This window comes from Hyperolius riggenbachi, chromosome 1, assembly GCF_040937935.1.
Source record: "Hyperolius riggenbachi isolate aHypRig1 chromosome 1, aHypRig1.pri, whole genome shotgun sequence".
NCBI classification, from domain to species: Eukaryota; Metazoa; Chordata; class Amphibia; order Anura; family Hyperoliidae; genus Hyperolius; species Hyperolius riggenbachi.
The window spans coordinates 181,832,180-181,845,541 of NC_090646.1; the positions used below are offsets into that span (position 1 = coordinate 181,832,180).

A 13,362-nucleotide genomic window follows, 5' to 3' on the forward strand; every position below is an offset into this window, starting at 1 on the left:
CTTGGAATTAATTATACATTTTATTCATCATTTTACTTTTTTCACTGTAATTACCAATTCTGTATTTTGTATCGATTCTGTATATTGGTGTATACTATTTGTCTGTATTACTATGTACCACATGTTAGTTTCTTCCTGTGTACAACGCCACAAAATATGATTGCGCTATAAATCAATAACAGTAATAATATGCAGGTGCTGCCAATTTGGAGAAGCTCAATTCATGCTGAACACAAACTGGAACCAATTTGCATCAATTTAAAATTCATTGCTCATCTCAATTGATTACTCAGATGAAATTCAAACAGCAAATGCTGACGGGCTCATTGAACTGTGTGCTCAGCAAGCAGTTACCAGTCAGCAGTGAGCAGTTACCAGGCAGCAGAAAGCAGTTGTGAGGGTTTGAGAGGCACATGTCACTGCCTATTAACTGCCCATGGAAAAGATGCCTTATATAGTTAAAAGGGAACCTGAACTGAAGATTAAAAGTCAAAACATAAACACATCATACTTACCTCCCATGTAGTCTGCTCATCAATCTCTTTCTCCTCTATCGCATCCTGTTTGTCCACGTGATCAAAGGGATTCTTTGTCCTCCATTTTGAAAATGGCCCTTACCCCTTTAACAGCTTCCCGGTCAGCATACTGTTAAACTGTAATATCACCACATGAGCCATAGGGAAACATGAATATTACCTTGCACATTCAGTTATAACTGACAGCAACTGGTATATTTCAGTTCTGACAAAATATTGTCAGAACTGAAAGGGATCATTGTAAGAAAAAAATGGAGAGCTTCTGAGAGGAACTGATGGTGAGGTAAGTATGTAATATTCACTTGCAACTACAGTGATGTGAAAAACTATTTGCCCCCTTCCTGATTTCTTATTCTTTTGCATGTTTGTCACACTTAATGTTTCTGCTCATCAAAAACCATTAACTATTAGTCAAAGATAACATAATTGAACACAAAATGCAGTTTTAAATGATGGTTTTTATTATTTAGTGAGAAAAAAAAAACAAAACTCCAAATCTATATGGCCGTGTGTGAAAAAGTGATTGCCCCCCTTGTTAAAAAATAACTGTGGTTTATCACACCTGAGTTCAATTTCTGTAGTCACCCACAGGCCTGATCACTGCCACGCCTGTTTCAATCAAGAAATCACTTAAATAGGAGCTATCTGACACAGAGAAGTAGACCAAAAGCACCTCAAAAGCTAGACATCATGCCAAGATCCAAAGAAATTCAGGAACAAATGAGAACAAAAGTAATTGAGATCTATCAGTCTGGTAAAGGTTATAAAGCCATTTCTAAAGCTTTGGGACTCCAGCGAACCACAGTGAGAGCCATTAGCCACAAATGGCAAAAACATGGAACAGTGATGAACCTTCCCAGGAGTGGCCGGCCGACCAAAATTACCATCTGAGAGGCCACAAAAGACCCCAGGACAACATCTAAAGAACTGCAGGCCTCACTTGCCTCAATTAAGGTCAGTGTTCACGACTCTACCATAAGAAAGAGACTGGGCAAAAATGGCCTGCATGGCAGATATCCAAGGCACAAACCACTATTAAGCAAAAACAACATTAAGGCTCGTCTCAATTTTGCTAAAAAAAAACATCTCAATGATTGCCAAGACTTTTGGGAAAATACCTTGTGGACCGACGAGACAAAAGTTGAACTTTTTGGAAGGTGCGTGTCCCGTTACATCTGGCGTAGAAGTAACACAGCATTTGAGCAAAAGAACATCATACCAACAGTAAAATATGGTGGTGGTAGTGTGATGGTCTGGGGTTGTTTTGCTGCTTGGAAGGCTTGCTGTGATAGATGGAACCATGAATTCTACTGTCTACCAAAAAATCCCGAAGGAGAATGTCCGGCCATCTGTTCGTCAACTCAAGCTGAAGCGATCTTGGGTGCTGCAGCAGGACAATGACCCATGACAATGACCACAAATCCACCTCTGAATGGCTGAAGAAAAACAAAATGAAGACTTTGGAGTGGCCTAGTCAAAGTCCTGACCTGAATCCTATTGAGATGTTGTGGCATGACCTTAAAAAGGCAGTTCATGCTAGAAAGCACTCAAATAAAGCTGAATTACAACAATTCTGCAAAGATGAGTGGGCCAAAATTCCTCCAGAGCGCTGTAAAAGACTCGTTGCAAGTTATCGCAAACGCTTGATTGCAGTTATTGCTGCTAAGGGTGGCCCAAACAGTTATTACTGGAGGTTCAGGGGGCAATTTCTTTTTCACACAGGGCCATGTAGGTTTTGAGTTTTTTTCTCACTAAATAATAAAAACTATCATTTAAAACTGCATTTTGTGTTCGATTATGTTATCTTTGACTAATAGTTAACGGTTTTTGATGAGCAGAAACATTTAAGTGTGACAAACATGCAAAAGAATAAGAAATCAGGAAGGGGGCAAATAGTTTTTCACATCACTGTACATCATGTGTTTATTATAAATCATTTTAATCAGTTCAGGTTCCCTTTAAGGGTAGTAGGAGGAGGTGCTTGTAAATATCCACTCTAATGTTGAGATAGTCATGTAGAGCAGTACTCAAAGCATATAAGGATAAGTGAATATATGCTTGTTAGATAACTTATGCTTTGAACGGCGTAATTTGCCTTGCTTTTTAGTAGGAAGGCTTTTCGGTCTCTTTTAGTCCCCTGTACTATTTTTAGTGGTTCTAGGTCACCCCGAGCTGCTTTGGTATTCTGTGCTTTGAAGGAATTCAAATCGTTTAAGTGCAAGAAAAAAGACAAAAAACATTCCTACCTCTACAAGATTGCCAAAATGTGCCCCTACCAAACCACTGACACTGCCAATCTCCTGGTCCATGCCCTGGTCATCTCCCTTCTGGACTACTGCAATGCCATCCTTTCTGGATTTCCTGAGACCAAACTTCGACCCCTGCAATCTGTTATGAAGCAGCTGCCAGGCTTATTCACTCCTCCTGCTGCTGCTCTATAGCTGGCTCTCTTCACAGGCTCCTTCACTAGCTCCCCGCCCCCCCCCCCCCCCCCCCCGTCCCTCAGAATTAAATAAAAAACTGCTCTGGCTGACATTCAAATTCATCCACCATACTTCCCATTTATACAAAGGCACTCCCCAACCCACTCTTTCCACTCCTCCAACACTCCATGGACACGTCTACCCGTTACATAACTTTTCCACTACTACCCCTCTTTTCCACAGACAGTTGAACTGTGTGCTCAGCAAGCAGTTACCAGGCCTCAGTTAGCAGTTACCGTATCAGACAGCATCAAGCATTTACCAGGCAGCTGCAAGCAATTGTGAGAGTTTGAGAGGCATTTCACTGCCTATCAACTGTCCGTAAAAAAAGAGGCGTTACTTGCAAGGCTCCAGGACTTCTCCAAAGCAGCCCCCCCCAACTGACAATAAGATGCTAGGAACGTTAATTTAGATTGGCTCGGGGTAGCCACTGGGAGGTATGGGAACGCAGCGCAGTGGCTGTTAGATCTCACCTCCCCCGGGATCCAGAAGTGGCAGCCAGTCTTCTTTCGGTCCTCAGAGGCTCTCGATCCCCTGGGTGAGATTGCTGTTGTCACATGACTACAGGCGACATTCTCACCATAGGGAGTAGGGCACTACACAGTGCATAGGAGGGACAATTGTGCCCCTCTCACCCCAAAAATTCTAAGCCTATTTGGCAGTGCCCTACTCCGTCAACGCATGGACTCAGTGACTCATCTGCAATATGTATCCCTACACTGCAGTCTGCGCACCACTGTTTGCAACATCACTATTTTGTGTATCATTGTTTAAGGCTGTTATTATTATTATTATTGATTTATAAAGCGCCAACATATTCCGTGGCACTGTACAAAGTAAGAAACAAACATGGGGTACATAATACAGACAATGGTGTACACTAATGTACAAGATACATAATTAGTGACAAAATACAAAAAATTATACAGCATACAGAATACAAAATACAGAAGTGGTAATGACAGTGATAAAAATAACATGATGAATAAAATGTATGATTTCCAAGACACAAAAGGGGGAGAGAGTCCTGCAAGCTTACAATCTAAAGGGAATGGGGGGAAACTAGAGGAGGGGTAGTATACGATAAAATATAGAGGCAGTGTGTTTTAGGATACCTAGTAGGAGTGCAATTTGGTCTTAGGACAAAAGGGAAGTGGCTTAAGGTAGCGCATATGCTTGTCGGAACAAATGAGTTTTTAGAGAGCGTTTAAAAGTAACAAAGGTTGGCGAGTGACGGATGTGTTGTGGGAGGGGATTCCAGAGAAGGGGTGAAGCGCGTGCAAAATCTTGTAAGCGTGAATGTGAGGAGGTGATTCTAGAGGAGGACAACAGAAAATCGTGTGCAGATCTGAGATTGCGATTGGGTTTGTATCTGGAAATTAGTGAGGATATGTACCCAGGAGAGAGATTGTGGAGAGCTTTGTAGGTTAGGGTTAGGAGTTTGAACTGGATCCTCTGGTTAATTGGCAGCCAGTGAAGAGCTTGACAGAGAGGGTCAGCAGAGGAAGATCGAGAAGAGAGATGAATGAGACAAGCAGCTGAGTTCAGTACCGACTGGAGCGGGGCCAGTTTGTTAGAAGGTAGTCCACAAAGTAGTACGTTGCAGTAGTCCAGACGAGAAATTTAAGAGCATGTATTAACATTTTGGTTGTGTCTTGAGTGAGAAAGGGACGGATGCAAGATATATTTTTGAGTTGGAGATGGCAGGAGCTGGTTATGGAGTTCTGATGAGGAATAAAAGAGAGAGAAGAGTCGAATATTACCCCCAAGCACCGTGCTTTAGGAACTGAAGTTATGGGAGTGTTACGAACATTTCTAGTTACTTCAGGCAGAGAGGTGGCCAGAGACGGTGGAAAAATTATTAGTTCCGTTTTACTCATATTAAGTTTTAGGTAGCGAGAGGACATGAAGGAGGAAATAGCAGACAAGCAGTCAGGAACACGTTTGAGGAGGGAGTTAAGGTCTGGGTCCGAGACGTACAGTTGCGTATCGTCTGCATACAGGTGGTATTGAAACCCGAAGTGAAATGTGACATAATGAGATAGACATGTTTATGTACAGTGCCTAGCACACAAATAACTATGCGGTGTTCCTTTTTTTCTTTCTCTGCCTGAAAGAGTTAAATATAAAGGTATGCAAGTGGCTGACTCAGTCCTGACTCAGACAGGAAGTGACTACAGTGTGACCCTCACTGATAAGAAATTCCAACTATAAAACACTTTCCTAGCAGAAAATTGCTTCTGACAGCAAGAAAGAGTTAAAAAGGGGGAATTTCTTATCAGTAAGGGTCACACTGTAGTCACTTCCTGTCTGAGTCAGGACTGAGTCAGCCACTTACATACCTGATATTTAACTCTTTCAGGCAGAGAAAGAAAAAAGGAACACAGCATAGTTATTTGTGTGCTAGGCAATGTACATATCAATGCAACTGCTGGACTGCGCTCTCCAATTCCTATAAAAACACAATATTGCACATAGCGTGACTCTGCTAATACGTATCCACACCACCCGTGGTATCAGTGCTCACAAAGTGCAAAACACGTGCCCGCACACTCCTTCTGTGAATCTGCTCACCGGATCTTTGCCACCTCAGACAACAGGTGGGTCTAGCGTTTATATAAATTCCACATGGCACTTTCTTTCTTAAATCTTCATCTTGTCTTTAATGTAAAACATCCTCAATAAAACACATAAAAGGTACAATAGTGTAATCCTGTATAAAATTTGGCCACAATGCCCGCGCATCAGAGCGCACTCACATGAAAATTTCTTGAAATATTGCACATCAAAAGCCTTAATAGCAAGGTCTGCCCAGCACCTGAGTGGATAGATGAGCGGCGTCCCGACTCCCCGTCCCTCCGCGGCGAACCAGCTGCTAATCGGCGCTTTAGATCTCACTCTCCAGGCTCCCAGTACTGTTCCGGTGTGATGACGTCAGACGTGCTGGACGTGGCTCCGCCCTACGCGTTTCGACCAATCGGTCTCATCAGGGGCTGACGTCACCAGCGCGTTGACGTCCCTTTATACTGTTAGACCCCTCCTCCACAGTGGAGGCTCCAGCCCATATGTATGGGCTGGAGCCTCCACTGTGGAGGAGGGGTCTAACAGTATAAAGGGACGTCAACGCGCTGGTGACGTCAGCCCCTGATGAGACCGATTGGTCGAAACGCGTAGGGCGGAGCCACGTCCAGCGCGTCTGACGTCATCACACCGGAACAGTACTGGGAGCCTGGAGAGTGAGATCTAAAGCGCCGATTAGCAGCTGGTTCGCCGCGGAGGGACGGGGAGTCGGGACGCCGCTCATCTATCCACTCAGGTGCTGGGCAGACCTTGCTATTAAGGCTTTTGATGTGCAATATTTCAAGAAATTTTCATGTGAGTGCGCTCTGATGCGCGGGCATTGTGGCCAAATTTTATACAGGATTACACTATTGTACCTTTTATGTGTTTTATTGAGGATGTTTTACATTAAAGACAAGATGAAGATTTAAGAAAGAAAGTGCCATGTGGAATTTATATAAACGCTAGACCCACCTGTTGTCTGAGGTGGCAAAGATCCGGTGAGCAGATTCACAGAAGGAGTGTGCGGGCACGTGTTTTGCACTTTGTGAGCACTGATACCACGGGTGGTGTGGATACGTATTAGCAGAGTCACGCTATGTGCAATATTGTGTTTTTATAGGAATTGGAGAGCGCAGTCCAGCAGTTGCATTGATATCATCTTTTGGAAAAGTGAGACAGCGATCCCATTATAAGTCTGGGGACATTACAAGGATAAAACCGTATTGTGTCTGTATTCTGATATTCACTATAGTAATTGTATTGTTCACTGTGGACAGCGCAGCCTAGTTGTTAAAACAGGCAATGTACATACACATGTCTATCTCATTATGTCACAATTCAGTTCGGGTATCCTTTAAGTCACCAAGACTGTGCATGTAGATGGAAAAGAGGAGGGGATCAAGGACAGAGCATTGAGGAACCCCGACAAAGCATGAGGAGTAGAGATCTGATCTGAGTAGGAGACTGTGAAGGAACGTCCAGAGAGGTAGGAAGATAACCATGTGAGAGCAAGGCCCTTTATTCCTACATTTGAAAGTATTTGTAAGAGTAAGGTGTGGTCGACCGTATCGAATGCTGATGACAGATCAAGAAGGATGAGTATGGAAAATTGACCTTTGGATTTAGCTGTAGGAAGGTCAGTGGCCCCTTTGGTAAGGGCCGTTTCCGTGGAGTGGTTGGAGCAAAAGCCAGACTGGAACTGATCAAGTAGGGAGTTAGCTGATAAATAATGGCTTAATTCTGCATGTATGTGGCGTTCAATTAGTTTGGATGCAAATGGGAGAAGTGAGACTGGGCGGTAGTTGGCGAGTGTGGTAGGATCTAGAGATTTTTAAGTAGTGGTGTTATGCCTGTGTAACAGGTATGCTGTACTGTCTCTTCTAGCTATTTAGTGCTGTGTAATATATTAGTGTTTTATAAATAAAGTTTAATACAAAGTCATTTTATAAACATTATATAAAAAGAAAGGCTTTTGTAGCACTAGTATATATTTAACAACAAAAAGTTTATCTCTGGTTTATAGTGATGCACTAGTAATTGGTTTAAATATAAATAGTTGATAAGGCTAGTTAGCACACAGTGCCGTGGCCCGTGACATTCTGCTAAAAGAGCAGTCTGGAGTCACAAGGGGTTAGCAAGGCTGGCTGGGATTCCTGAAGTGAGAATCCATCCCAGCCTTCAGTCCGTGGGCTAAATTATACCCCAGCCTCTGCAACAGTGAAACTAAAACCCCTGGGATTAGGTCCGAAATCTGAATTTCCACCTCAATTCAAGAGCTTGGCTGGGTTTGGGAAAGCCTAGTTATTAGAAATGGCCAGTGCTGCTATGACAGTAGGCCCATAGTATGCAGCCTTACCATCTGTTTAGATTTCAGAGATGTACCACAGAACCCCTTTAGTTGTCAGACCATCTATGGCAAGTGTGGGTGAGGCATGTCCATGACTGCTCCTAGTACTTTCTCTGAGCAGTAGAAAAAGTTACATTCATAACCCTCCCATCTCCATATGTACAGTACTAACGTGCAGCCGGTACAACTCACTTCTCAGAAGTCTTCAGATTTGTAATGCAAATATGCTATTCCATCTAATGAAAAGTCATTTTCAACAGCACACAAGAAATAGAAAGGTCAAACTTCCCCAATATCAAACTGTAAATAGACATACAGAAAAGAGAAGTTGCCAAAAACAAGTCTTCCGGTCTACTTTGTTACTATCAGATAAATTACAAGTGAATGTTCAAAAAAACAGTTTCGCTATTATGTCATACATTCCTGTCCTTATTTTGCTTCTTCTCTTACATTGCTGAATATGCAGATAGAGCACTCCCTCTAGTGGTCACACACTGATAAACACAAGAGGACTGTGACTGACCATGCATGGCACACAGCAGGCCAAGCACTCTTCCTAGTTTGGGTTTACTTGAACATAGAAGGGAAGAAAAGGTCACAAGCAAATGGGGGAGGAAATGCCAATTAACCACTTGAGGACCACAGTCTTTTCGCCCCTTAAGGACCAGAGCCTTTTTTTCCATTCAGACCACTGCAGCTTTCACGGTTTATTGCTCGGTCATACAACCTACCACCTAAATGAATTTTACCTCCTTTTCTTGTCACTAATACAGCTTTCTTTTGGTGCTATTTGATTGCTGCTGCGAGTTTTACTTTTTATTATATTCATCAAAAAAGACATGAATTTTGTCAAAAAAAAATGACTTAACTTTCTGTGCTGACATTTTTCAAATAAAGTAAAATTTCCTATACATTTGAGGGCGAAAGTTATTCTGCTACATGTCTTTGATTAAAAAAACATTCAGTGTATATTTATTGGATTGGGTAAAAGTTATAGCGTTTACAAACTATGGTGCCAAAAGTGAATTTTCCCATTTTGAAGCATCTCTGACTCTTCTGCCTACCTGTCAGGTTTCATGAGGTGCTAAAATTCCAGGATAGTATAAATACCCCCCAAATGGCCCCATTTTGGAAATAAGACATCCCAAAGTATTCAGTGAGAGGCATGGTGAGTTCATAGAAGATTTTATTTTTTGTCACAAGTTAGCGGAAAATGACACTTTGTGACAAAAAAAAAGAAAAAAAAAAAGTTTCAATTTCTTCTAACTTGCGAAAAAAAAAAAAATGAAATCTGCCACGGACTCACTATGCTCCTCTCTAAATACCTTGAAGTGTCTACTTTCCAAAATGGGGTCATTTGTGGGGTGTGCTCACTGTCCTGGCATTTTGGGGGTGCTAAATTGTAAGCACCCCTGTAAAGCCTAAAGATGCTCATTGGACTTTGGGCCCCTTAGCGCAGTTAGGCTGCAAAAAAGTGCCACACATGTGGTATTGCCGTACTCAGGAGAAGTAGTGTGTGTGCTGGGTGGGAGAAATATCTCCGTAAATGACAATTGTGTGTAAAGAAAATCAAAAAATTGTCTATTTACAGAGATATTTCTCCCACTCAGCATGGGTATGTGTAAAAATACACCCCAAAACACATTATACTACTTCTGAGTACGGCGATACCACATGTGTGGCACTTTTTGCACCCTAACTGTGCTAAGGGGCCCAAAGTCCAATGAGTATGTTTAGTATTTCACAGGTCATTTTGCGACATTTGGTTTCAAGACTACTCCTCACGGTTTAGGGCCCCTAAAATGCCAGGGCAGTATAGGAACCCCACAAATGACCCCATTTTAGAAAGAAGACGCCCCAAGGTATTCCGTTAGGAGTATGGTGAGTTCATAGAAGATTTTTTTTTTTTGTCACAAGTTAGCGGAAATTGATTTTAATTGTTTTTTTCACAAAGTGTCATTTTCCGCTAACTTGTGACAAAAAATAAAATCTTCTATGAACTCACCATACTCCTAATGGAATACCTTTGGGTGTCTTCTTTCTAAAATGGGGTCATTTGTGGGGTTCCTATACTGCCCTGGCATTTTAGGGGCCCTAAACCGTGAGGAGTAGTCTTGAAACTAAATGTCGCAAAATGACCTGTGAAATCTTAAAGGTACTCATTGGACTTTGGACCCCTTAGCGTACTTAAAAAAGTGCCACACATGTGGTATCGCCGTACTCAGGAGAAGTAGTATAATGTGTTTTGTGGTGTATTTTTACACATACAGATGCTGCGTGGGAGAAATATCTCTGTAAATGACAATTATTTGATTTTTTTTTTACACACAATTGTCCATTTACAGAGAGATTTCTCCCACCCAGCATGGGTATGTGTAAAAATACACCACAAAACACATTATACTACTTCTCCTGAGTATGGCGATACCACATGTGACACTTTTTTGCAGCCTATGTGCGCTTAGGGGCCCAACGTCCTATTCACAGGTCATTTTGAGGCATTTGTTTTCTAGACTACTCCTCACGGTTTAGGGCCCCTAAAATGCCAGGGCAGTATAGGAACCCCACAAGTGACCCCATTTTAGAAAGAAGACACCCCAAGGTATTCTGTTAGGTGTATGGTGAGTTCATAGAAGATTGTATTTTTTGTCACAAGTTAGTGAAAAATGACACTTTGTGAAAAACAACAATAAAAATCAATTTCCGCTAACTTTTGACAAAAAATAAAATCTTCTATGAACTCGTCATACACCTAACAGAATACCTTGGGGTGTCTTTTTTCTAAAATGGGGTCACTTGTGGGGTTCCGACACTGCCCTGGCATTTTACGGGCCCAAAACCGTGAGTAGTCTGGAAACCAAATTTCTCAAAAGTTCAGGGGTATAAGCATCTGCAAATTTTGATGACAGGTGGTCTATGAGGGGGCACATTTTGTGGAACCGGTCATAAGCAGGGTGGCCTCTTTGATGACAGGTTGTATCGGGCCTGATCTGATCGATAGGAGTGCTAGGGGGGTGACAGGAGGTGATTGATGGGTGTCTCAGGGGGTGGTTAGAGGGGAAAATAGATGCAATCAATGCACTAGGAAGGTGATCGGAAGGGGGTCTGAGGGGGATCTGAGGGTTTGGCCGAGTGATCAGGAGCCCACACGGGGCAAATTAGGGCCTGATCTGATGGGTAGGTGTGCTAGGGGGTGACAGGAGTTGATTGATGAGTGTCTCAAGGTGTGATTAGAGGGGGGAAATAGATGCAAGCAATGCACTGGCGAGGTGATCAGGGCTGGGGTCTGAGGTCGTTCTGAGGGTGTGGGCGGGTGATTGGGTGCCCTAGGGGCAGATTAGGGTCTAATCTGATGGGTAACAGTGACAGGTGGTGATAGGGGGTGATTGATGGGTGATTGATGGGTAATTAGTGGGTGTTTAGGGTATAGAACAGATGTAAACACTGCACTTGGGAGGTGATCTGATGTCGGATCTGCGGGCGATCTATTGGTGTGGGTGGGTGGTCAGATTGCCCGCAAGGGGCCGGTTAGTGGCTGATTGATGGGTGGCAGTGACAGGGGGTGATTGATGGGTGGCAGTGACAGGGGGTGATTGATGGGTGATTGATGGGTGATTGACGGGTGATTGACGGGTGATCAGTGGGTTATTACAGGGAAGAACAGATGTAAATAATGCACTGGTGAATTGATAAGGGGGGGTCTGAGGGCAATCTGAGCGTGTGGGCGGGTGATTGGGTGCCCGCAAGGGGCAGATTAGGGTCTAATCTGATGGGTAACAGTGACAGGTGGTGATAGGGGGTGATTGATGGGTAATTAGTGGGTGTTTAGAGGAGAGAACAGATGTAAACACTGCACTTGGGAGGTGATCTGATGTCGGATGATCAGTGGGTTATTACAGGGGGGATAGAGGCATACAGTACACGGTGGAGGGGGGGGGGGGTCTGTGGAGAATCTGAGGGGTGGGGGTGATCAGGAGGGAGCAGGGGGCAGTTTAGGGTTAAAAAAAAAAATAGCGTTGACAGATAGTGACAGGGAGTGATTGATGGGTGATTAGGGGTGTGACTGGGTGCAAACAGTGGTCTGGGGGGTGGGCGGAAATCAGTGTGCTTGGGTGCAGACTAGGGTGGCTGCAGCCTGCCCTGGTGGTCCCTCGGACACTGGGACCACCAGGGCAGGAGGCAGCCTGTATAATAGGCTTTGTATACATTACAAAGCCTATTATACATTTGTCATGCGGCGATCCGGGTGCTAGTAACCCGCCGGCGCTTCCGAACGGCCGGCGGGTTACAGCACGAGGGGGGCGGAGCCAGTCGCCGGCGTCTGATCGCGTCACGAATGACGCGATCGCCGCATAACCACACTCGTCGCCGCCGATGGGCGTATTGCAGTCGTTTGGGCCCAGCCCTTGCTGCCGCCCATCGGCTTAAAGGGAAGGTCCAAGCAAAAAAAAAAAATGAGTTTTACTTACCTGGGGCTTCTACCAGCCCCATGTAGCCATCCTGTGCCCTTGTAGTCACTCTCTGCTGCTCCAGTCCCCCGCTGGCAGCTTTCTGACCTCGGAGGTCAGGGCCACATTGCATACATTTTTACGCATTCCAGCTAGTGCAGGAACAAAAATGTACTCGTTGCACCACTAACGCGTAAAAATGTATGCGTTAATGTTCCTGCACTAGCGGGAATGTGTAAAAATGTACGCAATTCGGCCCTGACCTCCGGGGTCAGAAAGCTGCCAGCGGGGGACTGGAGCAGCAGTGAGTGACTACGAGGGCACAGGATGGCTGCATGGGGCTGGTAGAAGCCCCAGGTAAGTGAAACTCATTTTATTTTTTTTGCTTGGACCTTCCCTTTAAGGCGGTCGGCAAATGGTTAACAGCTCCAACATTACTCGCCCTCCAGATAAATTACTTCCTATTTAGCAGAATCTACAGTATATTGAGTTCAACTTGATCTACTGTATATTAAAATTATAATTTTTAACATTCTGGTGCAGACAAGAAAAGAAACCCACTTTTCTACAGAAATGTTTCCCCCGTGGTGGAAAACGCAAGAAACAGAAGCTCTGGCTGCATTGTTAAACCCTTGTAAGGATTTCACAGGAAGACATAAGAGTGTTAGAGTTACCTGGCTTTCCAGTGTCTCCAGTTTTCTCTTCCGGGCATGGAGGGCCTTGCTGGGAAAGGCCCAAAAGTAATTAGATGTTCCAATGCGCTCGGAGTCTACCATAGCATCATCAACCAGGCTCTGCAGGACATCCTTCACCGACATGGGTGCTGTCACAAGATTAATTGAGTAAATTCACTATCCATATTTAGAATGCTCTGGATAATGCAGAGGCTTTTCCCATCCTCCTCACCCCCACCCATCCAGAGCTGGGATCCTCAGTACATATACCACAATGGCTTGTTGAATAAATTTGAGCTGCCATGCTTTCAT

At 43.9% G+C, this 13,362-nt stretch overlaps 1 protein-coding gene across 2 annotated transcripts in view; it reads right to left on the minus strand.

Annotated features, from left to right (window-relative positions):
• The window catches only part of MND1 (meiotic nuclear divisions 1), a 101,922-nt gene that overhangs the window by 72,824 nt on the left and 15,736 nt on the right, over positions 1 to 13,362 (minus strand). For both annotated transcript variants that reach the window (XM_068269576.1, XM_068269567.1), the window contains exon 4: positions 13,051 to 13,199. In XM_068269576.1, the coding sequence (XP_068125677.1) occupies positions 13,051 to 13,199 (149 nt within the window). The remainder of the gene's footprint in view (positions 1 to 13,050; positions 13,200 to 13,362) is intronic.